Source organism: Gadus chalcogrammus, chromosome 10 (genome assembly GCF_026213295.1).
Source record: "Gadus chalcogrammus isolate NIFS_2021 chromosome 10, NIFS_Gcha_1.0, whole genome shotgun sequence".
Lineage (NCBI taxonomy): Eukaryota > Metazoa > Chordata > Actinopteri > Gadiformes > Gadidae > Gadus > Gadus chalcogrammus.
Window position 1 is genome coordinate 22,835,329 of NC_079421.1, and position 27,500 is coordinate 22,862,828.

The window sequence follows — 27,500 nt, forward strand, 5'->3', positions numbered from 1 at the left end:
TCCTGGCTACGTGCCTCCACAGAGCCCCCAGACCGGCCGCGTGGGTCATCCCCGCGGGGTCGGGCGCTGTCGTCAGCAGGGGAGGAACCACCATTACAATGGATGCTCGTCACCGCCGCGCCGCGGCCCGGGAGAGGTCAGCCAGCGGCTCCACCGTCGCAGGCTGAGGGAGCTCCTGGGGAGTCCCCTTCGCCCACCTTCACCCCCCCGCCACCAACACCGGCCCCTCCCCTGACGCCCCGTCCACGGCCCGTCCACGGCCCGTCCAGAGCGCTCCCTAGTGACTCACTGGGATGACTCACAGGGCATGGCGACAGGCCATTACGATAGGCCTATCTAAGAGACATAAATATAGATATGTGTCTGGGCCAGCTTGTCTCATGAGGAAAGATGTTTTTTGTCAGGTGGAGTCTCCGGGGACAGAAGGAAGGCTGTCTGTGTGCAGATTGATGGGAGACTTGAAACAAGCCTGCGTTCAGACCAGCCAAGAGGCTTTTTAGAATCGGCCTGGTCTGAGGACATTCTGAACCTGAGTATTCCTGAACGTGTTTCCTTTCCTCGGGGAGATTTTGTCATGAGCAACAGATTTTCTTCCCACAGTAAGGAAAGCTGGGGCATTTGTTTAAACTGAAATGAATATCATTCATTACAATAGAAAGTATCAAGACAAGCTTCCTAATACAATAGTGATGAAGAGGGTCAATAGCTAGAACAAGAAGCGACCCTTTGTTTTCAACAGTGAGACTGGTTCTTATTTTCAGTCAAGCCATTACATAAGCCAATTGTGGCCTGAAGATGCTTCGGTACTGGTTTCATAACAGCTGTCACCAAATAATTACAGTTACAATCATCACAGAGTAATTAAAGAGAGGAGGAAGCACTCATTTAAACAAATTAATGAATTCCCCTGGATCAAGGAAGCACGCGACGTATTATGTTGGCCGAGCCCTCTTTTGTTTCCAGAATGGTACCAAGGCGCCCCGAGGCTAGACCACACGATAGAATCATCGTGAAACCTGTTGGGAGACAAGACTCAAGACTCACTTGTTCAGAATTCAACTCTGAACCACTGTACGCAATTATTGTATGTTGTACGCCCTGGCACTTAAAAATAGTACTTAGTTGTGTCGAATCTTATCCTAGCTATCTTTGTTGCATACAGTGAATTACAGTGAAGTGGGTTAACCTAGCGAATGTTAGTGCTTGGCACTTGGTTCTGTGAACATCGTTACTGTACCGACAATGATACATTGTTTCTCCTTCTTCTGACAAATGTGCTTATGTAAGTCGCCTTGGATAAAAATGCATCTGTTAAATGCCCTCAATGTAAATGTAACACGAAGTCCTTGGAGAAACCACACAGTCTGCCTGAGTCACACGCTCCGCAACAGTAATATTGTCCATTCACCTTTGAACACTTACTACACAGCAGATAAAGCTTAAATCTGGCGGTAAGAATCTTTATAGCCAGCAGCTTATATTATTATTTTATACTAGATGATTTATTATGACATGTCCCCACCAAAACTACGGTCCATCAGATGACGTGGCGCATACTTGAAGATATGTGGTTCTCACTTCCTCTAAACACGAGGCCTGCTCTCTGACGAACGTTGGATTGACTCAGGGCTGCCCCGTCCTAGGCAGTGCCAGATGGAAGTCGATATATCTTCTCAGGACCATTCTACTCATTCCAAGTGAACTGTTGGAAAACTATTGTGAACGATGACGTTGCAGATTCCCACTTAGATCGCATTATACCAAGACCTTGAAATTGAAGATAAGGTTTGATGAGGGGGATGGTGGGAGGGAGGATTCATGTGTACGAGTTCCAGAGGAACGGCCCGTTGGTGAATTGGAGTTTACTGGCTAACATCTGTGTGAATGTTTTGGTTCATATGGGTGGGGGCGCAAGTTCCGAACCACGTCATGCGCGACGTAGGCCGAGACATCTGTATTATGTCATGGCTGCCATGCGTCTCCACCCAGCGGCTCTTCCGGTTGACCCTCCCTCTACTCCGACCACACCCCACCCCCGTCTCTGACCCCTCAACAACTGTGCTGTCACACAACTGGCTGCTCCGGCGGTTTCTACAGAGAAACGTACTCTGTTTCTGAGAAACCTGAGAAACAACCGATGAGGACACGGGATTGGTTCAGGCGAGAAGCAATTGTTGAATCACCACCAGACAGCCCAGTTTTCCAGTTAGTGTATTTAAACGTTTGTATCCCCAGCAGCTTGGTCAGCTGAACACTGACTGTATTCAGAGGCTTCTAGTGCTAAACCTTTTAGCTGTAATACTGAGGGACAGACCCGTACACACACACATTCCCTGGACACCAACACCCACAAACAATATAAACAAATACAAGCGCCAACACACTTGAATTCACACATGTTGTGCAGATACAGGCCGAAACTCTATCCTAAGCAAACACAAACACACACACACAATCACTTTATCCTAGATCGCCTAGATACATGCACACACACACACACAAGCGTGTCTTTCATGAACAAATAGGCACAAACTCTATCGCTCAGACACACACACTTGGCTTGCTCTCTAGGTCATTTCTTTCCCTATCCCAGGTGCCATCCCCCTAAAGGCCTCAACACAGAATGCCACTGGTTGATGTCAGACTAATTTAACTCCGTTCTCGGTTGACGGGCACCACCTGAAAACCAGACACTGACCCCACAGCCTGTAATTAGGGCTCGCCTCAGCGAGAAGGTGGGTCCCTTTACGAGCACCACACCAAAGAATACTAGGTCAGGGGTGAACGCCCTGAGAGCCAAGGATGCTGTCAGGCAGGGGTCAAGCTTCCATTGAACAGAAACTAAACCACTTCACGCAATTGCCTGATCATTTTGTTTGTACCAACTCAATAAAGTATGCAGTCTCTGTAAAGTAACCAGATAGGTATTTGTTAAAGCTTTGATCGTGCAGGGTTTCACTCAGCGATCGTTATCCGACGACTTGCCTCAGAATGTGCATATAACTTCGTCTTCAGCTATTACGTCTTGGTAAGACACTAAATGCACAATAAAATGGGCCTTTAGTATCTAAAGGTAATTGGGGGAAATGGCTGTTAAACTAGCAGGTCAAATACTTCAGGTTCTTTGCTCGTCTCCTTACTTGAAATGCTTCCTGAATTTCATCACAGCCACTAAATCATAGCGTGTAATGACTTAATTGTTGCAATTTGTTTGTTATACCAATTTAAAAAAACAGTAAATTGGCAATACAAATAGCATTTTATGGGACATAATTTAAAACACGTTCGATAACAATGCATCATGGCTTAGTCAGACAGCAGTTTTACACATGCTGATAATTTGACCTGCTCTGCCATCTAGTGGAGAAATGCTAGCATCGTTTAGCATGGCATCTTCAAGGAAAAATTTCCGTTTCCTTCCTAACAGTCAAACTTAAAACAAGTCAAAACCCGATAAACAATAAGCAAGCGAAGCTCGTTACTATCAATATTTATTTACAGAAGTCATCAGGAGATACTCCTTTGTGCCTTTATGGAGTTTAAGTCATATACATTTTTTGAACAGCATGGAGGAAATGTGCTTTGAAAAAAAACAAAATTATATATATATATATATATATATAAAATTGAATTCAAAATGACCACATAATGTCTATCGAATTGTATAAAATACAAACTTCAAAACATGTCAGCGGTGTAGCTTGGCATTATGAAACGCATTGAATATAAATCAGAATAAAACATCAAAAGCCAAGCACTGTAAACTACTGACTTCAAAATGATAAAAAGACTGCAAGTCAGAAGAAAAGCACTCCAACAGTCAGCACCTAGGCCACAAACATATTAACAACATAATAAATTAGGCAAATTAAATCAGCACAGCGACCAAAAGCATACATAGTGCTATCTCAGGCACAATATCAGTCATGACATAAGTTTCATTTTGTTTTTAAATGAAGCATATAAAAGAAGGGGGTGGGGGGGGGAGTTTGGCTGGGGGAGGACAAGGTGAGGTTGAACACACCCCAACGGTGTTCAAGAGAAGATACGTATCGATCCCATTCACACCATTGAGACTAGGACGAGCAGTTTGAGTTTGTTACGACACTGTAGCAAGAACAAAAGAAGAACACAAGAGGGGTCCTCAGATGGACTCATAAACGTGGTTTGGGGCTGCAGGAGCCACGAGTCCAGGCGAACGTCTTGTGTCGTGTGTGGAGGACAGGACCAGGCATGGCTCAGTGAGGGGCACAGGGGGGGTAATACTTATACCACCTCTCTGGGAGAGTGTAGTGAGAGGAGACGTGAGTGTGAGTACGTGCGTGCGTGTGTCTGGGCTTGGGGGGGGGGGGGGGGGAATAGAGTCATGTGGGTACTTGTTGGCCTCAGAAGCCCGAGGGCGTGAGCACATTCATGTCCCGCGGTTTGAGTTTGTGAGGCCGCTGGGTGGCGTGCCGGGACTCCAGGCCTGAGAGGTCCATCTTGGGCGGCAGGAAGGTGGCCGGGTCGTCCACCTTCAGGTGCACCTGGGTCTTGATGGCGTCCATGGTGGTGGACTTCTGCAGGCCGAAGTAGGTCTGCAGCGTGAACCCTGTTGGAGAGGGGAAGAGAGCGTGAGCGTGGCCCAGCGATACAGGTTCCATTTACCCTGGAGTGGATCCTTTCAACTCAAAGTGGGAGGATCTTCTCCGCACCGTAATCTAGTCCAGCTGAACATGCCTCTGCGTTCTCACGCTTATCTCCCTCTCATTGACAATGGCCGTGACCGTGGCAGAGTGCTCACCAGGGCCGCTGTCTGAGCCCGGGTCCGTGGGGGACTTCTGCACGACAGGCCGCGGCCCAAAGAAGCTCCACCTGTCTACTCCTCCACCTCCTCCTCCACCTCCTCCGCCCTCGTTGCCTCCCATGTCAAAGCTAGGGCTGTGACTGCCGAGCTCCGGGGGGGAGAGAAGATTGGAAGAACCGAACCAGGACCTGGAAACAAAACCCGGAGAGGTTTTAGACGCATCATGCACAAAGGCAGGAGCCCACTCCCTGGACACGTGTGATTCATGGACAAAAGGGAAACAACATTAGCTAGTACAAAAGGTCTCCAAACATCGTGCATTGTATGAGAACCATGAATGTGTGATGAGGACAGGTCTCATTCCATTTAAAGTGCCAGTCCTGAAGATTTCGTATTTGTTGTCTTTTGTGACACTAGGGATAAGTGGTCGTTCTTTTAATAGTTCCAAACAGTGTCGCCACCGACTCATTCAGGATACGGCACATGTCAGGGCTTCCTTCCACGGGCCATAGGCTGCGTCACCACGGTGTGAGCTCATTGGGCGATAGGCAGTCACTACCAACCACAGGGTCTTTGAGACTGCCCCCTTCAGCCACGGGGCTCGTCATCGGGATGTTGAAGCCGCGTGGGGGCACCTACCTGCGAGGGGTCACGGGTGAACTGTGAGGGCTAACGCAGGGGGTCACACAGGGGGTGACGGACGGGGTCACACAGGGGGTGCCGTACGGGGTGGACTGAGACGATGTCGTAGGTCTGTCCTCTTTCAACTCCCCGCTTGGCATTCTCAGCTTCTGCACAGAGAGGGGGGGGGGGGGGGGGGGGGGGGCTCGTTAGGAAACAGGTTGGCCGAAGGGTCAACCAACCACAAAGTGGGTTTGGACACAAACACGCACACGGTGACCTGGAACATCCCTTCAAGGCCGTTCCAAAGGCTAACTCGGTTCTGCTAGTGTTTGCAGTTGGGCTGATGCAGCAAACACAAGCAGGGTGTGTGAGTGAGTGAGTTCCATAAAACTCTTCAACGTAGCCCTGTAATATGATTTACCTTTCATGAAGTAAGGCTAGGATTGCACTTGGTAATACATTCAAAACATCTTGCCCAAGGCTACTGTAAATTAGGGTTGCACAACCAAAATCAAACAATCTAGCCAAATGGCAATATTTTGATACGGGTGAAATGTGTACAATGTAAACTTTAAAGAACACCATTATAAATGAGATGCCATGGCTTTAAGATTTTTTTTCTCCTGAAGTATGAAAAGATGTTAGTTGGTAGTGACCCCCTCAAAAATGTCATTATTTCAGTTGCTTTTTCAATGAAAATTTAAATGTTGATACAAAAAGTGACAATCTCACTTGCAGCAAATCCTATCACGAAGCATCTGTCAACATAATAGCCTTATCATTGGTTGACCATGTCGTTCACCCCTTTCTGTAAATTAATCACTTCTCTTGGAACTTTACCCGCGTCAAAAAAATCTTTGAGGTCCAAAATCTGTTACTTTATAGTACACACGTTCCTATTGCAGTCAATGATTATCCTACTTATTATGTCGATACTGGAATCAGGACTACGTACAAGATTTAAGGCACGATTCCCTAAATGGTGTCAGACATACAAAGATACCTGCCTTGGTGTTTCGACGTTTGTCCGTTATCTTGATCAAGTTGTGTGTATGTGCAACACAACTTGAACCCAAGCTAAAACTGAAATTCCCAAGATCCTCCATAACAACTAAGACGTTTATCAAAAAATAAGAAATAAATCGATCACTTAAAACAGGTATCCCCGCAACTGGGTGACACTGATATCCAACGAGACCCCCATGTCAACAATAGAAGGGTTCATCCGATCCACCGGTGACCTGGACTGGGGTTCAAGTTGAGATGAGCCCCTAGTTTCGACTCATAAAATACTAACCGCAAGGGAGGGTCTGGGGGACCGGTCTGAATGGACGTCAAACCCCGTCCCCTCTGCATTACAATACCATACTCTCTGTCGCTCATTGCACAGCATACGCATATCCCTGGTGCATTGTTCTAGAATACTACGTTGCTCATAACTAACGAAAAGGCTTTGTGCAATTAAAATGAACTACTCGGTGGCTCAAGGAAAAGCATACAACAATGCTGTGTGCATTATTATTAAAAATCAATATCCGTGCAATGCGTGCATACGAATAGGCCTTTCGCACTACAGTATATTATTACATTCGGCACATTTCCCCTCCGCAGTCCTCTACCATGAACCGCAGGGTAAAATAATGTAATCTTAAAGTACGAATATACATCGTGATACAAGATATATATATCAAACAATCATGTGAAACATTTACGTTCAAGTTACGATTAGCATGTTAGCTTACATAGCCTGCGTGCCGCTGGGGCTAAACCTTCATAGGCTAAGCTAATGTATGCTAACAGGTCAATGTACATGTTAGTTTTGAGGAGCCAGAAAATATCACACAGGTTACATAAAACATCACAATATATATCCTATAGGCCGAGTGGCCGTTATGACGGAAAGGGACAACACACTTGGGCCACCTCGTTTATAGGAACGATGGTTAGCTCCCATTAGCTTAGCTAGCGCTAACGTTAGCCAGCTCGAACAGGGAAGGCTCGGCTCGCCACAACACAACCGTTGAATATACAGCACTTTAAAACATACCTTTTAATGATGGCCAGATTCACTCCGCCTTTAAGTCCTGTCCACTTCATTGTTGAATCCATTTCCGATATGTGAGTTTAATGTGGATTAAATGTCTCTTACGAAGGCACAAGATGTACAAACTAAATGTCGGCCTACCCGCCGTGGACGCTGATTTGTCGAGGGGGAACAACAGGGGTGGGAGGGGGGGGCTCTTTAAAGTCCGTTGCCAAGAAACAATAATCTAGAACCAGCCGGTATCCAAATGATTGCGTAACTTGTTTACTGCACTGTAACGAAACATACCGCCTAGTATTATCTATTATATAATTAAGGCTGAATATATCATCCAGTTTCAGGAAAATTTGCCAGTTTCATATTGTGCGTAACTTTATAACAGATGTACATTTATGTGAGATATTAATCCTTCTAATTCAAGGGCCAAAGTGAGAGGTGTTCATTCTCAATACGTGTTGTGACAAGAGCACTACTTGTTGTAACCAGATGGCCTGGGAATGCAGTACAATGGATGGTTGTTAACCCATCGTTTATGAACTGAGCATTGGAGCAGAGCGCTCCCTGCCTGCAGGTAACTCATCTTTCAGTGGCACATGGACAATGAACTATTGCATAATCATTATTCATCCATCAGAGAAAGCCACAAAGGTCCTGAAAAACCAACAACCATCGCAGACTTTCTAAACATGTTTTTTTTCTCTCAATACAATTAACCATACAACGTTTGTGAAAGAGCCATTACAGTTGTATTTGGTGGCCTCCATGAAGAACCTCTCTTCAGGAAAAACATCTCTCCATTAAGAACATCTCTCTATGAAGAACATCTCTCTATGAAGAACATCTCTCTATGAAGAACTTCTCTCCATGAAGAACTTCTCTCTATGAAGAACATCTCTCTATGAAGAACATCTCTCTATGAAGAACATCTCTCTATGAAGAACATCTCTCTGTGAAGAACATCTCTCTATGAAGAACATCTCTCCATTAAGAACATCTCTCTATGAAGAACATCTCTCTGTGAAGAACATCTCTCTATGAAGAACATCTCTCTATGAAGAACATCTCTCCATTAAGAACATCTCTCTATGAAGAACATCTCTCCATTAAGAACATCTCTCTGTGAAGAACATCTCTCTATGAAGAACATCTCTCCATGAAGAACATCTCTCTATGAAGAACATCTCTCTGTGAAGAACATCTCTCTATGAAGAACATCTCTCTATGAAGAACATCTCTCCATGAAGAACAGCTCTCCATGAAGAACATCTCTCCATGAAGAACTTCTCTCCATGAAGACCACCTCTAACCTCTCCATGAAGAACATCTCTCTATGAAGAACATCTCTCCATGAAGATCTCTCGTTGATTTTAATGTCATTTCAAAGCCCTTGCAGTCAGGCTGGCTAAGTTATATGACATATATAACACGCTGGTGTAGTGTGGTACACTACGTATTTGGATGCAAGTGGCCAGAATAGGTATCCAGGTGAGTCAATACACTAGTGTACGGTCCATCCACTTTCTTAATCAGCCAAAATGCCCCACCATTCCCCCCTCCATGTTCACAGCCAACAGCAGCGTGTTGCTGAGGGTCGTATCCCGGACTCACTGGGACAGTGCCGTCAGCCAGACGGGCTGAGCGGGTCTCCTCCGCAGACAGGCCCTTGTGTGGGGAGTACACGTCATCGGTCAGCCCCGCCTGGTGCTCGAACCTCTGCAGGCTGTCATGGGACTGCTCTGTGGGCACACGGACACAGGTCAGCCCCAACCAGCGGGGAGAGGTAACCCTCTCACCCTCAGTGTAGCTCAGCTGGAGGCGGGGCCTAGTACTGGGTAGACGGTGCCGTTTGTAAACATTACTGGGGTGATATCACTCCCCCAGGTGGGAGTAAACTGGTAACTAGTGGGCGTGTCCACCTAGATGTATGATGGATAGTCCACTGGGGAGGCCGGTTGGACTGATCCATCCATCATACATCTAGGGGGACACGCCCACTAGTGGACACGCCCACTAGTGATGTCACTAGGGCGCAGGTAAAGGCCGAATTTCAAACAGCTTGTAATGGCTAAGTAATCACACCCAAAACTGGTGACATCACCCCTTTAACCTCCTCAAGATCATTTTACAAATTCTAAATTGAAGCTATGTGATCATCTGTGTGGCAAAAAAGGTTTTTTCTTCCCTGTCTGTTGCTGAGGGTGCAGAGAAAGGAAGGGGGCGTACTGATCATCAGTGAGCTCATGAGAGACGTCGCCTTGGCCCTCACTACGGGGGCCGGGGACCGGGGGGCCACAGCGGGGGCGCCAAGCTCCAGCGCTGGCGGTTTGGGGTGACTTTCCCCTTCCTGGGCACACACACACACACACACACACACACACACACACACACACACACACACACACACACACACACACACACACACACACACACACACACACACACACACACACACACACACACACACACACACACACACACTCATCAAATTGGTTTATTTTATTACCCAGTTACACAATTGCATGGATAGTAAAACAAACAACACAACAGCTTGCTTTGTAGCTCAATGCCACCCCTGGACTGGACAAATGCTCCTTCTAGGGACAAGCAGGGAGTTGCTTTAACTGGAGAGGTGATCCTGTATCGTAATTCAGATTATCTTCTGTGTTATCAGATTAAATATCAATGCCATATCCCTTGCCTCTTTCGGCCAACAGGCCTTGGGACTAATTTAAGTTAGCAGTAATACATTTTCCTTAGCTGTGGAGTTAGTAACACAGCTTGTTCGAATGGGAGGCGTGTGTGGGAGTGTTTAGGGAGTGTCCATAGTAAAATTCTTGTATCAAAGAGAGAGATTCGATCAAAGAGAGAGATTCGGGCTGGCAAGGTTTTCTTTTGTAGAATATATTTGTTATATGATGTCATTTTATTGATAACATTATTAAAAAAAAGTATATCGATCAGCATTGACTTTTAAGCCAGGGGCTATTAGAAAGGTTACACAATGCTGCTCTAAATGTTTTGAAGTGTTATTGCGGTGCTCCTTTGTATAATAATACCAACGTATATATAATAATAATAGTACCTGTGGGAGCTTCTTGAATCTGTGCCGTGGAATGACCGGGTCCTTCCACAGGATGTTGACACTCATGTCCGGGGGTGGGGAGTTCAGGGGGACGTCCAGGTTCTCATCGTATGTGCGCCGGGCCATTCCCATGGGATTCGACAGGCTGTAGAAGAACCCCGACGGCATGCCGGACTCCAGCGCTGCACCATAGGAGAGTTCCATTAAAGAGGCTCTCTTTATACTATGAAATCTAAATGGTTTCTTCCAGTTACATTTTTACAGGTCATCTAGTACCTTTCAAAAACGTTTGAGAGTTATTTGAAATTAACAAGGGTTCAAAGTATAAGGACTGTAATACAGTTTATGATATAATTATTGTTCCCTTTTTATATGATGAATAAAACGACATATCTTATGGAAGACACAGGCTTATTATTCTCCCATCCAACAGATTAAGCATGGATATTATGTGATCAATTGATTGATAAATACGAACGGTTTCATGAAGGACATCGAATATCTCTTAAATGATTTAATCTTCATTTACAACCCTTTGCCGGTACAAACACATTCACCCTCCTTCATCACCATAATCATCATCATCACTTTCACCCTCATCATCTCACTTCCAACCATTCCTCGCCCCATTATCCTTATCATAACCTCCATTACCTCCTTCATCATTATCATCCACACACTGATCTCAACCTCTTACTCACCTTTTTGTTCGGCTCTATACTCAATCCGAAGTTCTTCAAAGCAACAAAGAAAAAAAACAAGAAATGGATCCTAATGAATGATGTTACCTGGAAGGTCTCCTGGTCTCGCGGACATTCTGCCTGTAGACGATGGTACTTCCACGAGAAACAAAGTCAGACAGCAGCTCCACAGAGTCTAGGTCCCGACCCAAACTTCAGATGGCACACTTCCACAAAAAGACAAATACGAGAAGTGAAAGTATTAGAGGATCCACGAACAGTATACAGGCGTAGGCTTAGTGGCGCTCTTTAGCAAACGACAAATAGAGAGTTCATGTTCGCCCGGCGCACCGAGTTCTGAGAGATCCTTCGCCTGACTGGCCTCCTTCAAATAGAATAGAGTCTGGTTGCCTGCTCAGTGGACGGATCATTTTACTAACACTCACACGCACACGCACACGCACACACACACACACACACACAGGCAGACACACTCAGACACACAAATGCACACGCAAGCACACACACACACACACACACACACAGGCAGACACACTCAGACACACAAATGCACACGCAAACACACACACACACACACACCAACAAACACTCAGACACATGCGCGCGCACACACACACACACACACACACACACACACACACACACACACACACACACACACACACACACACACACACACACACACACACACACACACACACACACACACACACACAAAAACAAACACTCAGGCACACACATACTTAAACACAGCATGCACGCACACGAGCACACACGCATGCATGCAACCCACACACGCACGCACAAATCAAACGCAAAAGATGACGATTCAGACTTTTTAATAAAGGAAAACGTGCTGTTTACATGAAGCCGCCCCTTACTGCAATCTTAGTGGCTCACTGTATTGTACATATAGATCATATCTAGTACTGCAAGCAGCCTATGATGCAAACTATTCACATAACCCGTTGTGCTGCATCATTATCAAATTGTAACTTAATGCATGTCACAAGAAGCCAAATCAGGAATCCTTAACTAATCCATCGTTCCCTCATAACTGTGACAGTGGGCAAACTATTTTTAGCATCAGCATAAATTAGTTTAACACCAGACTACGCCGGATACAATGACTTGCAAAAATAAATCTTTCAGCAGTCGGTGTCTGCATCTGCTGATAATTGCCAATCAAATGCTGACCGGATGTTTATTTTCTGCAAAACATTTATTTCTTCAGTTATCCCACGTAGCCTTTTACAAGGGCATGTTCTAATATGATACATGATCGCGTCTTAAATTCCCTTTAAATGATCCCTTACCTCAAAGTGACTAATAGCTGATTCCAGCTCTGCAGCAGGGTAATATGTCTTTCCGCAGGGTCCGCAGTATGGTGGGACAAAAGTAAACTATATTTCGACAGGTCACAGCGTCCATTACTCTCTAACAAGCAGCGAGTCAATATTCACTGAGGCTGGCAGTCGACTTTGAATGAACTCAGCTAGTCTGATGGTACAGACGGATGTCGTCACACCATCAGATATTCTAAAAGTGAAAGTTTGGGCAAAAAAGATTGAACGACCAAGTGTCCAGAACTGTTATACGCATCCAATGCAGTACACAATTGCTACATTGTCAATTGTAGCAATTGAAAGAAAGATTGAACGAAGAAACGAAGTGGAATACGACTGGAATAAAAAATGAAATACAAAATAAAGACGCATAGAAAGACTGTAGTGCTAGTGTCCTCAACCGTGCAAGTAATGTTTTTGTATTTAAGAAGTATTATGTGCGTGTATGGGGCCACGCTTAGGTAGGCTACACTGGTGAAGGAGCGCACGCATGCGAAACGAATGCCTTCATTCATGTGTGCGTGTGTGTGTGTGTGTGTGTGTGTGTGCGCGTGTGTGGAGGTGGTTGTGTAAATAGATTGACAGCCTATGAGCCTCCAATCCCGAGATACGCCCTTCCAGAGCTGGTGTGACTGGACAGTCCAGCACCACGACACCATGTGCCCTAAATATAAATATACATGGTACTTGTGTGAGCAGATAGTTTTGGCTTGTTGTTATTATACTTCATTTTTTCACCGTGTTTTACCGCAGAATGTATATGCCAGTAGGTGTACCACCATAAGTAACCACCTAATGGCGCAAGGAAACTGAACTGATTTCATAGCAATAACACTGGTATCACAGAAGTCAACACAGACACATGTTATGTATTCATCATTTTATTATACATTAAAGATCAAAGAAGGACTATAGTACAACACGTTATATACACACAATGCACGATATAAAAAAAAGTAGACTTGGCCTATGGAACAAAATAGCTTATCTATAATACAACAAAAACAAGTAACCCTTGTGCTTTGACATTGTTTTCTTCAGTGGCGTGTTTGTGTGGATTAAACCACTCTGTTGAGGCTTCACTGGGGGGGGGTTGTAGACCTAGGAGTTGAGTCTTTATTCCTCCTTTGACTGTAGAACAACAAAACGAAACAAAGAGGAGAAAAAAAGAGATGAGATCATTGAAAGCATTTGACAAGAAATTTTAGGTACTTTCTTGGTTACTGTCTTGGTTAAAATGGGATGTTGCTTTACTTGCGGACAGTTAATAACTCGAGTTTATTAATTTTAGATATGATGTAGGCCTATTGTATATTGTTATCGACGTATTGGAGGCTGTAAACTTACAGGTAGAGACCGTTTCTGGAGTTGGGATTCAGACAGAACCGCATTCCATCCTTCCTAGTCACACTGATGGAGAGGAGAGACAATTTCTATTTTAGTCATTATATCAAGTTATTATTGTTATTATTTCGTTTTTTTTGTTATTTCAACACATACTCCTACTATACATCCAGATATAGAGGGCAATAATGGATAGAATAATGGTTAATTTAAAAGCAGCATGCTTTACACAGGTTACTAACAGTGAGTATATTAATTGATCCCAAGTTACAATCTATGTGCCATGGACAACATGTCTGCATGTATTAGTGTCCCTAGAACTCCAAGTATTAGTGGATCACAGAAAACAATATTAGAATTCTTACACAATCTCCAGATTGTCACAGAAAGTGTTTGCTTCGTAGAAGTTGATCGTTTGTACATTTCGTCCGATAGATTTTCGGAGGGATGAACACAGACAACTGTTTGTCCGAGGCCCTAGAAACGAGAGAAAAGAGGGAGAAAGAGAGCCACTTTAAAACAATGTATACAACCCATGACCAGCAAAGAAAGAGAGCCATTTAACACAATGTATATGACCCGTCAGAATATAAGGTAGGTACTATACACACACACACACACACACACACACACACACACACACACACACACACACACACACACACACACACCAAACTGCTTAACCAGCGTAATGTACTCACTCTGGGCGTTGGAGGGCGATGCCAGCAGGCTCAGGAGCAGCAGGACTTTGATGAGGCTGAACATGGTGGCTTTCATCTCTTCTTCTGTGGCTTCACAAGGTCACTAGGAGGTTCAGGACTTAGCAGAGACAGGTGGATTGTGAAGGATGAACCATCGGGGTCTCTTTATATCCATCTCCTTCACGGAAAGTGAAGTCAACTCGTCGTAGTGATGCAAGGGGAAATTCTTCAGGCCGTGGAAAACGAAACTGCTGTGGCCAGACAAACGTTTGAAAGGTTTACTTTCTGGCTGCAGATTATTTCCTGTTTTTAATGTCATATTCTCCACCCCCCTACAATTCCAATATTGAAATGTAAGCATGTTTGATACCATATCATTGGCTAAAACGACAACAGCAAAAATATGAATATATTTAAAATACATTTATTTTATCTGAAAATGGAAAATGTAATATGAGTGTTGCTATTTTGTTGTTTTATGTTTATTATGTCCTCCAGAAGTCAAATGTTGTCGGCCAAGAAATATTAGTAACACTTTACAATAATGGTACATTTATTAACCATGAATTAACATTTGTGATTGCAGTAATTCTCTTATAATGTAGCACTAGGGGTTGAGGTTAGGGTTAAGGTTAGAGTTAGGGTTATGGTTAACGCTAACTCTAAATGTAATGTTTAGTGAACATGGCACGATTAGTAAATGATAGCTAGACCATTAGTTAACCTTTCATTAAATGTTAGTCTATTGTTTGTTCATAATTTTTTACACATTTACTCATTTTAATTAATGTAAAGTGATACCGAAATATCTCTTCTCCAGATAATTAAACTCCATAGTTTTGTCAAAAACGTAGAACAAGATCAAAGCGCAAAGTATAAAGTACTGCATTATATCAGGTTGAAGTCTAATAATGGGCCAGGATTCAAAAAGGCTATAATAAAATGAGAGGTAGTCCGGAGCAGTGCCTGGCCACCTAGGGATCACCTACACATCTTACGTGTTGCCCCACCAAAGTGACATCGCTGATGGTGAGTATTTTGAGAAGGTTGGAACTTCTTTGATTAGTTGAAATAGCAGTTATCACCTCTACACATTTAACACAGATTGGAAAAAAAAGGTTGAGATGATGATGCATTTTCCGTCTAGATGTTGGCCTTCAAGCGGATATTCATAATGTGGTATTCAGAGCATGGTGGAACCTTGACCAGCGTCTCATTTCCACTGCATGTCCCGTCCGCTCGTGTCTCCCACTTTCACACTTTTCAGAAGAAGCCGCATTACAGGAAATCGATCGAGAACACCCCCCCCTCCCCACCCTCCTACCCGCCCCCCCGCATCTGCACCCCCGCCACCCCCGCCACCCCCGCCACCCCTGCCACCCCCGCCCCTAACTCAGACGATGGGTTAGAAAGCATCAGAGAAGCTTTTGTTTTCATTTCCCTTTCTCATGAATTTGTGAGGCTGGAGAAAGGATCTGTCTTTCGTAAGAAATATGACATTTGTTGAAAAAGTAGAACTGGGTCAAGGGAAGAGGTGGTTTCCAGTCATGCAGGGCAAACTTGACCAAAGCTGAGGCCTACTTTGTACCAGAACATGAAGTCATGCATCAAATCATTCATATTCCTCCTTTATATTGGTAGGAAAAATTGTGCTTCGATTGGCCACTGGTTAGAAAAGCTCTATATAAATGCAGTCGATATGTTAACTATATTACTTATATCTTGACTCTCTGAAAGCTCTCCAAGAAATGATATTGACCTCAATAAGCGTCTCATCTCAAGGACCAGTGCCCTCGCAGGCCCTAACGCACTTGGCGACCTTTAGAATGTCATGGTCATCAATGTTTCAGGGGTTATATTTCCGGGAGGCGCTCAGTGCTTTTGTTCCTCACATGAGTGTGTCAGTACAGGAACTCTGCATACATCTTGATAAGTGCAAGAACAAAACCAATAAAGCAAAGCCATTAGTCTTTGTACCAGGGCTACCCAATGATGCTCCTTGATAACACAGGAATTCTCTTACTCTCTCTTACTTTCTGCTGGGACACCCTAATCCCGAAAATAATTGTTTGTTTTTGTTTTGACAACGCCCATTACCACTGGCTCCTATGAAACCCAATGTGTTTTTGTTGTTTCTTAACCCTTTACCAGCATTTCATCTGCTCCTAACTCAATGTGTTTTTGTTGTTTCTTAACCCTTTACCTCGTCTCATCTGCTCCTAACCCAATGTGTTTTTGTTGTTTCTTAACCCTTTACCTCGTCTCATCTGCTCCTAACCCAATGTGTTTTTGTTGTTTCTTAACCCTTTACCTCGTCTCATCTGCTCCTAACCCAATGTGTTTTTGTTGTTTCTTAACCCTTAACCTCGTCTCATCTGCTCCTAACCCAATGTGTTTTTGTTGTTTCTTAACCCTTTACCGTCGCCTCTCCTATCAAACGTTTAAAACTCTGAGGCCGAAATGCTGCTGCTGCCAAAGCTGGGTTTGGCTTATCCTTAAATTATTTTGTACCTAATTCCAGATAAGCAAAGTGCTGTCTTATCTATTCTGTAGGCCAACTATTGCTATACTCACTATAGTTAATGGGCCTACATATATAGGGTTAAGCCACTAGATACATATTTACTATAGCAGTAGGCCTCTACTAGCCTGGGGTAGATCACCACTGATAACGTCCGTTCGTTCGAGGGATGAGGTTCAAAGCGTGTGATAAGTGATCCGAGCCTTTTATCCAAAGCAACCAATACTGGATCTGCACTCATGGAAGATTGTCAATACTGGGATTCAAACTCAGAAACGTTCGGCTGGGATTAAACAACCTTGCAATCAACCACCCTCGCCACTGACTGTAGAAGACTATCCATCCAAAATACAGCAACCCTGTAGCCTGTAGCCAGACCAAGCTCCATCGTCGATTGCACGTTGGTCTGGGGAGGCTGCTGTCATTTTCTTCAGCACAAGAGGCGTGATCAACGGGCCTAAATTTGATCGCCGGCAGAATGCGCTGGGGGTACCCAGTCTAGCAGCCCTGGTGTGTAGATCCTGACCCATTCTGACGTTTTTCAATCTTATCAGTTGACACATATTTAGGTCATGTTGGATTGTGCTAGTCCCTCCCCTGAGTGTCAGCGTGATATCAAACCATAACTTAAAATAATTTGGTGGTCATTCAGACCAGGGGTTCTGAACCACCGGGCCGCGGACCAGTACCGGCAGCAGAGCATTGGCCTCCAGTCCGCAGAGGGTTGGAAATTTAGCCTACAATTTTTTATAGAGAATTACCTTTACAAAATTCAAATGAGAGGCTGTCACGTCAATCCCAACTCCACGACTCTATCATGCTAAAGCCTTACTGCCACTATTGCCACAAAGTTTTTATTGGCTTGATATTTATACCGTATATCACAGTCCTGTTGTTAGACTGTTAGACTGTCACTGTCTAATAATTAATAACGGTCCTACACTATCTGTGTTCAATAGATTAGATGGGGATGGAGCTTTCCATCGATCAAACGTCCTTTTACGCCACGATGGGGTCGACTAGGTCTTGTGGACCGCAGAGTGAGTCAAACACGACAAGTTTGCGCAAACTTATTTACCTCAGTTCCTAAAAGTCCAAATCGAAATATCGAATAGATAAGTCATCCCTTGGCCACGCTGAAATCTAGTTTTTTTTCTTTTTAAAGAGCTCATTGTTCTTTAACAATTTAGGTGGGATTATAAACTGTCGGGGTCATTGATCCTTGTATCATGATAAGTCCAACAATGCTAATACTGGCATCTGCAAGCACCAGCCACGCGACCCTTTCCCCGTGTAACAGAACAGGAAGCCATGACCTCACCGATGTGGGGAGGCAGCCCGACTGGGGGGTTACCTTCTAGACAGGCGAATCAACGGCAGGATGCGGTGGGCAAATACTTTTTGTCTTTGTATTTAACATGAGTAGGAACAAACACGCACAAATGCACAAATACAGACACACACACACACACACACACACACACACACACACACACACACACACACACACACACACACACACACACACACACACACACACACACACACACACACACACACAAACAAACAAACACACACAAAGAGGCTTCATTCATTCTTATCTCCCTTTTGATGATTTGTCTATTTCACAAACATGGTGAAATGGCGGTGTAGTAAACATGTTTTGTTAAATGTGCAGTCCGAACAATCAGCATGCATGACTCCCTTAAAAGTTCAACCTTCACTCTGACCCAGGTGGTTCATTGGACTTTGACTGCCCGGCACTTGCTGTTTTAATAGGTCACTGTGGACGTGGACATGAGTTGTTTATTTTGTACTAATTGCTTTCAAAATGTCAACATTTAGTCTGCGTTATTGATGTTCTGTGTGTTGGATATTAAGTAGAATTTACCTGAATATTCTGGCCTACGTTGGTTGTTTTGGTAACCAAGCTGAGGCCTTTGGGGGATTTCTGCCTGAGCTGACTGCTTTTGACCACTGGAGGTCAGGAGTATTCTCTTCCAAAGCACACCGTTACGTGGATACATGACATTACGAATGAGAATCTGAGCCAAGGCTGCCCCCTAGCGGTAGTATCACTAACAGCAGCCGGAGAGCGCTTGGGTTTACCGGCTGGGTGGCCGTCTGGGCTTGTGTAAGGTTTCCGAGTGCCCTATTGTGCGCTGATGTTGGTGATTCACGCTTTCCAAGAAAGGGCTAAACAAAGAAGATGCTGGGGTGTTGGCGTGCGTGCGCTCGCCAGCCTGCCAACTCTGCATTTGGAATCAAGGTTTTATTCTTTTTTTTTTTTTTTACTTACCCAGCTCGCCCTCAACAGTTACCATAGGAACGACGGCGACGGACACCCGCACAGATGCGAGGGGTGGTGTTGTCAAGCTGTCCGTACCGGCAAGCAAACGCACACTCAACCCTCGATGGTTTAAGAGTATCAAAATCGATCGTTTATTTATTCCTTCATTATTTCTCTCTGACCCACAGGGCACCCAGGGTATAAAATGATTTTGCAGATTTCAGATTTCATTTTGGCATAAGCCAAGCACGAGTTGGTCAGAGTATATAAGCAAAACAATCACAGATCACAGGCAAGAGTAACAATATATAGCTATAAGCTTGCCTTAATATATATTAACATGTAGATATCATTATGTATTAAGGCAAGCGATATCCCTTTCATACAGCTGTATCGACCAGTGTTAGACTGCATGTTGTCTCTTCTCAACCTCTGAACGAAACGACACATATAAAAACAAACAATAAGAATGGAGTCTAAGTACAGAGTGTCTTTGCGTGCCGCGGGCCGGCCTATATCTCAGCGATGGCCGGCAGCACGCCTGCTGTGACCCTCCACGCTGACCTACAGTCAGAGAGCCACTGGGACAGGAGGGAGGGTTTGCCCCCGGGATCCTGTTCCTCCTCGGCCCCCCCCCTCTCCCCTCGGCCCCCCGTCTCCTCCTCCGGACTGTCTCTGACCTCTGGGACCGGGGGGCCGTCTGGGGGCGCGGCCGGGGGGTGCGCGGGGGTCTGGGGGCCGGGCAGGGGGTGCACCTCGGGGCAGCTGCCCTTGCGCCTCGGGGGGCAGTTGGGGCTGGTGAGGCGGGGGACGCTGTTGGCCCGGGCGCGCCGCCTCCCCTCGCGGCCGTCCCGGTCGTCTCTGTCGCCGCGCCAACCGGAGAGGCCTTCCTCCCCGCTCTGCCCCCCCACACTCCTCCTCCTCCTCCTCTCCTCGCCACCGCCCTCCCAGCAGGAGGAGAGGGCCGTCCCGCCGTAGAGCAGCTCCAGGGGGTCGGGGGCCCCCCCGCCGGGCGGAGCCGGGAAGGTGGGGAGGGCCAGGTGGCAGATGGAGAGCAGGTAGTCCTGGGAGCAGACGGAGGCGGGGGGCTGGGGGGGGTCCCTGGGCGCCTCCTCGCTGCCCTCTCTGATGGTCGGCAGCTGGAGCCTCCTCTTGCTCATCGGTCTGGAGCGGGGCCTCATGCCTGAGGACGCAGCGGGCAGAGCCCCCGTTAGCCGCTGGGGCTCGGGGCGGTATGGCTTCCTTTGGAGTTGTATTATTTATTTATGGCATTGACATTTCTTTTCCTTCTTTAGTGTCCAGATGTCGTCTGAACACTAAAGGAGCGGCGGCTCAGGGCAGACAGTTGTTTAAGCTAAGTCGTCTGATATGAATCTCGTCTAGTCTTCATTTCCTAATTTACTCACTTCAGACGTGTTTGCAATCGCCGAATTGATCAAATTCATTAACCGGCGTCCTATATGATGAAAATAGCTGTATCTGACGTAATCTTATGAAATGAAAGGTTTTAAGTGTGTTTTGAATTAGTACTGGTACTTTATTTGGCTTGTATTTTTAATGATGGTCTTATCACGGGGACCACAGTGGAAAGGCACAGTGCTTTGGAAGCTTTCCGGTCCTAAGACATAGACTCTCCTCAGCTATTCCTTATCCCAGTAAAAACACACAAATACAAGCAAACGCAGCACAGGAACCAGGGAAATAAAGTAGGATCGGAAATACCCCCGGCCACAAAATGTGCCAGTCCATTTTTCTTATGTAACCCCATATTGTTAAACCCCAGAGTGCAGCCTGAGATGTATTTCCGTCTCAGCCTGTGTCAAAAATAGTACCTGCCTTCCCAAAATGACAGCCTCTCCCAGTTTTCCTCCAAGGTGTAGCGGCTGCTAAATTTAGAATCCCCACCTTTAGCATACAACACTGGAAATACTCTCTGAGCAAAAGCTTTAGCATACAACACTGGAAATACTCTCTGAGCAACAGCTGGGATAATATTGAACACTGATCCTGTAACATGTTAACACTTGCCACACTACCCATGATACACATAAACTGCTGTTTTTAGGCTTTTAGATTTCTATATTTTTCTGCTGTGTGTTTATTTAGCTGCGTGGCTGGATTTCACACTCACCTGCTCACACTCGCCCTTTGTCCGAGCCAATTCCCGCTGTTTGCTCTGCCCCGTCGGTCAGCGATGGTTGGAGTAGTGTGGGGGAATAGTTGTCCCCAGTTGTTGTGCTTCAGAGAGGGTCTGGAGCCTGCAGCGTGCCGTCCTCCCGTGCTGCTCTGGTTCCTACTGTGGCTGCTATCTCTCCACTAGCCAGCGGTAGAAGGCACATTTATCTTTTCTCTCTTGCTCTCTCACTCCCTCTCCTTCTCTCTCCCTCTCTTGCTCTCTTTCCCTATGTCCCTCACTCACTCTCTCTCTCTCTCTCTCTCTCTCTCTCTCTCTCTCTTGCTCTCTTTCCCTCTGTCCCTCACTCACTCACTCTCTCTCTCTCTCAATCTCTCTCTCTCTCTCTCTCTCTCTCTCTCTCTCTCTCTCTCTCTCTCTCTCTCTCTCTCTCTCTCTCTCTCTCTCTCTCTCTCTCTCTCTCTCTCTCCACCTAGTTTGTTCTTGGTTTGCCCTCCTTCCCTGGTTCTAAAAATAGACACGGAGCACCATTGGCTGACTGTATTGAATTGATGGAGACAGAGAGAGAGAGAAAAAGCGCGAGAAAATTGAGAGAGAGAGAGAGAGAGAGAGAGAGAGAGAGAGAGAGAGAGAGAGAGAGAGAGAGAGAGAGAGAGAGAGAGAGAGAGAGAGAGATAGAGGCATGGAAAGCTGAATATTTGATTGAGAACAAGCACAATATTTATTGAACATAATAAAAGGAAGGAAAGCACCAGAAAGGTGGTACAGAGAGAAACGATTAAAGAGAAAGGTAATACAGGTACTGGAGTATGCCTAACAGGCACGGATCGGATTCCACTGTGCTACATAACTACATAACAGCAGACAAGGAAACATGAAATAGAGACGTGTCTAAAGAGAGCTGCTAACTTGATGACCCGAGCTCAGCCCCCTCCCAGGCAGGTGAGGGGCGTGCACGTGGAGCCGTGCAGGTGTGGTCACATGGGAGGGCGTAGCGGCGGCGGCGACCGCTCTATGTGGAACCACAGAGGCCATTGTGCCAGACCCAGCCTTTCAGTACGCACACTGGCTCACCATGGAGCCAGTGTAACCTGTGAGGACACGTTCCATGGCCCCAGCCCTCCTGACACTTTACACCGATTATCATCAGCTTGACTTCCTGCGTCTGCATGCAGTTTCCTGGTCTTTAACAAACGTATACATGTCCCACTGTCATTTGGATGAGGTGTTGATGTTGTGAATGGTAAATGGACTGCATTTATACGGCGCTTTTCTAACCAGTGGCCACTCAAAGCGCTTTACAATACCTCCTCACATTCACCCGTTCATACACACATTAACAAACCGATGGTGGTGTCGACCACGCAGGCGAAAGCCATCTGGTCGGGACCAGTCAGGGTGAGGTGCCTCGCTCAGGGACACCTCGACACTCATCCTGGAGGGGCCGGGGATTGAACTACCAACCCGTTCTACCTCCTGGGCCTCATGCCACATGCAACCCCGAGGTAGTAAAGTGCAGGAGGCAGGGTCATAACCCTTGGTTTATTTTTGTGTATTTTTATTCATAACTGTTTTACCTCAGGGCTGCATAATAACGTGTAGTCGCAGTCAAATGAGGACTCGATAATGATCGTTGGAGGAAATGGACTGTGAATAGGAAGGTAATAACAAAGTGTGATTTCGCTCCCTCCATAAGCAGCAAGGATGCTCCCAAGCCAAGCCTGAAACCAAGCCACGAGTTGTTAATTACTTCAGAGTGGAAACTGCTGAACGAGACTGACAGAAGTTTATTTATCTTCAAAAGCAATCCCAAAACTATTTGCATTCCCACAATGCAGATGATGGAAAAATGAAAGGTTCTGAATTGGCATTCATCGGTACATTAACACTTAATAACGGGTTGATGGGTTAAAAGTGGCGGTTGAATACATATTGGCCTTTGGGATACGTGTTAGGAGCGCCCATTGTGTGTATCAAAGGGTAGTCATAGGACAGAAGTGTCCTTGTCTAATCTGTGGATCGAATGATGTTTGTGGTGTGACCTCCTTTGGTCTAGGGCCAAACTATCACATTCTCTGAATTATTCTTTCATCTATTTTTACAAACACACACACACACGCACACACACACGCGCATGCACACACACACACACACACACACACACACACACACACACACACACACACACACACACACACACACACACACACACACACACACACACACACACACAGTGTAGACCACACACAGTGTAGACACTGTTTTCAAAAGGACTGGCATGTGTCAGTAAATTGGAAGCCCAAGACACAGCAGGACCAACAAGGCTCTTAGCACTTTTTTCCATTTATAGTCAGTCTTCAAAAACTCACTCTAGGTCACTTAAACTTTGAACACGCCACAATTGGATTTCTCTTCCTCCACTCCCACAGGGACACGTGTCTGTATCGATAGGTCAGCCTAGCCTTGTGAAAGACTCGCTCTTGCGTAACGCCTGGTTGAAGTGCTCGCCTGTTGCCGGGCGGGCTGGGTGGGTAGACAGACAGGGAGGCCATCATTTCAGCCAAGAGACAGCCACAGATACTGTCTTTCTTCACGATAGCATTGAGTGTTCATTTCTGTCGCAAAGTAAAGAGAATTTCCATATGTATGCGAAAAAAAGGCTTCTTAAATAAATTGCCTATTCTAGCTTTCGGTGTCAGTCAATTGCATTGTCAATGACAGTGGCTGAATGAACCATTCCTCAAATCTTTATTTTTACCGTAAGAATTTAAAATATCGCTTTTTCATTTCTTGTAAAAAACAAATAAAATATTAATGAAATAAATAATAAATAACAATCCTTCTTCTTCTTCTTACACTGGGCTATTTTTACTCATACACTTGCGAGTATACAATCGCCATGAAGAACCAAGCACCTACCAGACTTTGACTACTACCACAAACACAGTAAATAGTTCTAGGATTTATGAACTTTCCTTGGGGTTGCAGTAATGCAGCGGTGGTCACGCTACACTAGATCCACGCTTTGAACACTGAATGAACCAACTGAGGCACACGAATGAGTGTTTGAGTACTGCTGTGGGGCTTCGTTCCTGAATACCATTTCATCTATTGACTGGAGGTCCATATTCCAGGTCAAAGTTACAACGTTAAAGGAAAACTGCTGACTGAGAGCTGGGAGGAAGAGAGCTTGTTGTGTTGGACAAAAGTGTTGTCAATATCCTGCAACGATTCGTTTTCAGATCGGTTCTCCTTGAGCGAGACTTGGTTTCACTCAACTAACAGACTGAATCAAGCATAAGTGTTGCATTTTATTTCTCTGTTCGGATTCTTTCATAAATTTGTCAGTGGCAAAACCATGGACAGGCACTATTGCCCTAAAAGATTACTAAGCAGACCGTTTTTAGGATTACTGCTGCAACGTTCTCGCTCAATAATGGATAAGGATAAATCTGAAAATAGTTTTCCACAATATTCCCTGAGAAACAAAGTAATGGAAATATAGGGTCTAGGTGGAAAAATCCGGAAGTTTTCCTGTAACAAGCAAATGACAAGATAAAGAAAAGCCAAAGACGCAAAGCATTTTATGTTCCACTGAAATCCTCAGCAAAGTGGTTTGTGAACCCTCGTCTTTACAACATTATTACGTACTCATGCCATCTTTATCGTATTCTTAGACTAACAGTGAGAATGATTTATGGTTGACATGATTAAGCTGTAGGCTATAGATAAAGGAGATGGATTTAGACGTTTCCTGCCATGTCAACACAAACACATGACTAGCTTAAGCCAAGTCCTTGTCATCATGTTTTTCTTGCTGTCTCTTTGGCCATGGTCCTTTTAGACAAAACAAGGACCTCTGTCTCCCTCTAGTGGTCACTAATGTACGGACGTCACTTGGCCGATTGCATGGTGTGCAATGATGTTTTCTGAGTCAACAAATTCAAATCTCAGGTTGTACATGCATTACCTGGGAAAATAACAGTTTTTTTAAACATTGGAAAAAAAGACCAACCACAATTCTTATTTGCAAAATACCACAGGCACTTAAAACTTTAATATATATTAAACATTAAGTTCTGTTTTTTATGTACATATATTGTATACGAAATCCCTCTGTACTCTTCATAAACCCCCAAGCTAGCTTATTGAGTTATCAAGATGCTATAGATAAAGTCAAAGCTAGCCAAAGCTAATAACGCTTTTATAATCATTATGATGCTTAACTTCTTAAGAAACAGAAATTAAATTATACTTATGGAAGCAGATGATAGACAATAAGCAGCGAGAGAACTGTCTCCATTTGAAATCTCACAGTTTTCCTGTTTGATTTGGAAGTGACGCAGGGTTGAGCCAGGAACCCTTCTCCTGTGGGTGGTAGAGGAGCTGGTTCGCCCCGTGTCTGTTACCATGACCCTGAGTGGTATTTATATACGTTTACTGCCCCGGTTTCTCTGCTGTCTTGGGCTGGCCTGAATTCCAATGTAAGGATATTTACTGATATATTACATTTGTACAAACCTTATGTGATGAGATAACAGATTCTCTGTTAAGATTTTGATGCCAACTGAATTACATTTTTACATGTTCGGTATTTAAGTAAGGTAAGTATGGTGGCAGTTAAACTGGTCACATTTAATTGTTTTCATCGCATATTCTATTGCTTTTTAAGTCCACGTAAAGACACCTGCAGCCATCTGCATCTGCCTGTGATCTCTGAATCTTAGCGTACTACCTTATTTATTACCCATGAAGAGAACCGGGGCGTCTCCCTTCTGATTAGCCCTGTTTAGAGGCATTGACATCGCTCAAAGGGAGGGAGGGGGGAGGGGGGGAGGGGCTGGTCAGAGGGAGGGAGGGAGGGGAGGGAGGGGAGGAGGGGCTGGTCAGAGGGAGGGAGGGAGGGGAGGGAGGGGAGGGGGGGCTGGTCAGAGGGAGGGAGGGAGGGGAGGGAGGGGAGGAGGGGCTGGTCAGAGGGAGGGAGGGAGGGGAGGAAGGCGGGGAGGGAGGGGGGGGGCTGGTCAGAGGGAGGGAGGGAGGGAGGGGAGGGAGGGGGGGGCTGGTCAGAGGGAGGGAGGGAGGGAAGGAGGGGAGGGAGGGGAGGAGGGGGGGGCTGGTCAGAGGGAGGGAGGGAGGGGAGGAAGGAGGGGAGGGAGGAGGAGGGAGGGAGGAGGGAGGGAGGGGAGGGAGGGGAGGGAGGGAAGGAGGGGAGGGAGGGGGGGGGGGTGGTCAGAGGGAGGGAGGGAGGGGAGGGAGGGGGGGGCTGGTCAGAGGGAGGGAGGGAGGGAGGGGAGGGAGGGGAGGAGGGGCTGGTCAGAGGGAGGGAGGGAGGGGAGGAAGGAGGGGAGGGGGGGGGGGGCTGGTCAGAGGGAGGGAGGGAGGGAGGGGGGGGGAGAGGGGGGGGCTGGTCAGAGGGAGGGAGGGAGGGAGGGAGGGAGGGGGAGAGGGAGGGGGGCTGGTCAGAGGGAGGGAGGGAGGGAGGGAGGGGGAGAGGGGGGGGCTGGTCAGAGGGAGGGAGGGAGGGAGGGAGGGAGGGGGAGAGGGGGGGGGCTGGTCAGATAGTGGCTTCCCTAGGTTTGAACCACAGAGTCTTCAGAGCCAGTCTGAGGTTTTTCTCTATAAGAGAAACCAAAACCAAGCGGCGGCGGGCGCCGAGTCACCGCGCCGCCTGCCCCCTCTTTCTCCGGAGCAGGAAGTTCCGCTTCTCCTCCAGGAGTTCTTGGATGCGTTTGTTCTTGGTCCGCTCCCGGAAGTTGACCCGTCGCCGGCCTATCTGGTTGTTCCGGGAGACGTCTCCGATGTCCGCGCCGACGACGCGGTCGTACTCCACGTCCTCCACCGAGTTGTTCTCCTCCTTCCTCTGCTCGCTCCTCTGTGTGGCTGTCGTTGTCGTTGTTGTTGTTGTTGTTGTTGTGGTAGCCACGGTG

At 46.0% G+C, this 27,500-nt stretch overlaps 3 protein-coding genes across 4 annotated transcripts in view; all 3 read right to left on the reverse strand.

Annotated features, from left to right (window-relative positions):
- Positions 1 to 2,043: 2,043 nt before the first annotated feature.
- On the reverse strand, positions 2,044 to 13,097 carry LOC130390388 (putative monooxygenase p33MONOX). The gene is made up of 8 exons (XM_056600308.1): positions 12,554 to 13,097; positions 11,325 to 11,443; positions 10,537 to 10,718; positions 9,678 to 9,798; positions 9,063 to 9,190; positions 5,426 to 5,577; positions 4,784 to 4,974; positions 2,044 to 4,591 (listed from the first exon to the last, which is right to left on the reverse strand). Exons 2-8 carry the CDS (start codon positions 11,350 to 11,352, stop codon positions 4,386 to 4,388), a joined length of 1,008 nt encoding a protein of 335 aa, XP_056456283.1. The 5' UTR covers positions 11,353 to 11,443; positions 12,554 to 13,097; the 3' UTR covers positions 2,044 to 4,385.
- A 5,570-nt stretch (positions 13,098 to 18,667) lies between these two features.
- si:dkeyp-72g9.4 (uncharacterized) lies at positions 18,668 to 21,860 on the reverse strand. Of its 2 annotated transcripts, none has more exons than XM_056600310.1 (2): positions 21,571 to 21,860; positions 18,668 to 20,681 (listed from the first exon to the last, which is right to left on the reverse strand). In XM_056600310.1, the coding sequence occupies exon 2, from the start codon at positions 20,618 to 20,620 to the stop codon at positions 19,952 to 19,954; it is 669 nt and encodes a 222-aa protein (XP_056456285.1). In that variant the 5' UTR covers positions 20,621 to 20,681; positions 21,571 to 21,860; the 3' UTR covers positions 18,668 to 19,951. The 2 variants fall into 2 exon arrangements, with proteins under 2 accessions (XP_056456285.1, XP_056456284.1); XM_056600309.1 differs by having other exon boundaries at positions 18,682 to 20,622; positions 21,571 to 21,855.
- Positions 21,861 to 27,176: 5,316 nt separating this feature from the next.
- LOC130390293 (A disintegrin and metalloproteinase with thrombospondin motifs 2-like) overlaps positions 27,177 to 27,500 on the reverse strand; it is a 33,081-nt gene continuing 32,757 nt past the window's right edge. Inside the window, exon 20 of the mRNA XM_056600154.1 lies at positions 27,177 to 27,500. This exon is cut by the window's right edge and continues 1,879 nt beyond it. Within this exon, the coding sequence (XP_056456129.1) occupies positions 27,230 to 27,500 (271 nt within the window). The 3' untranslated portion in view covers positions 27,177 to 27,229.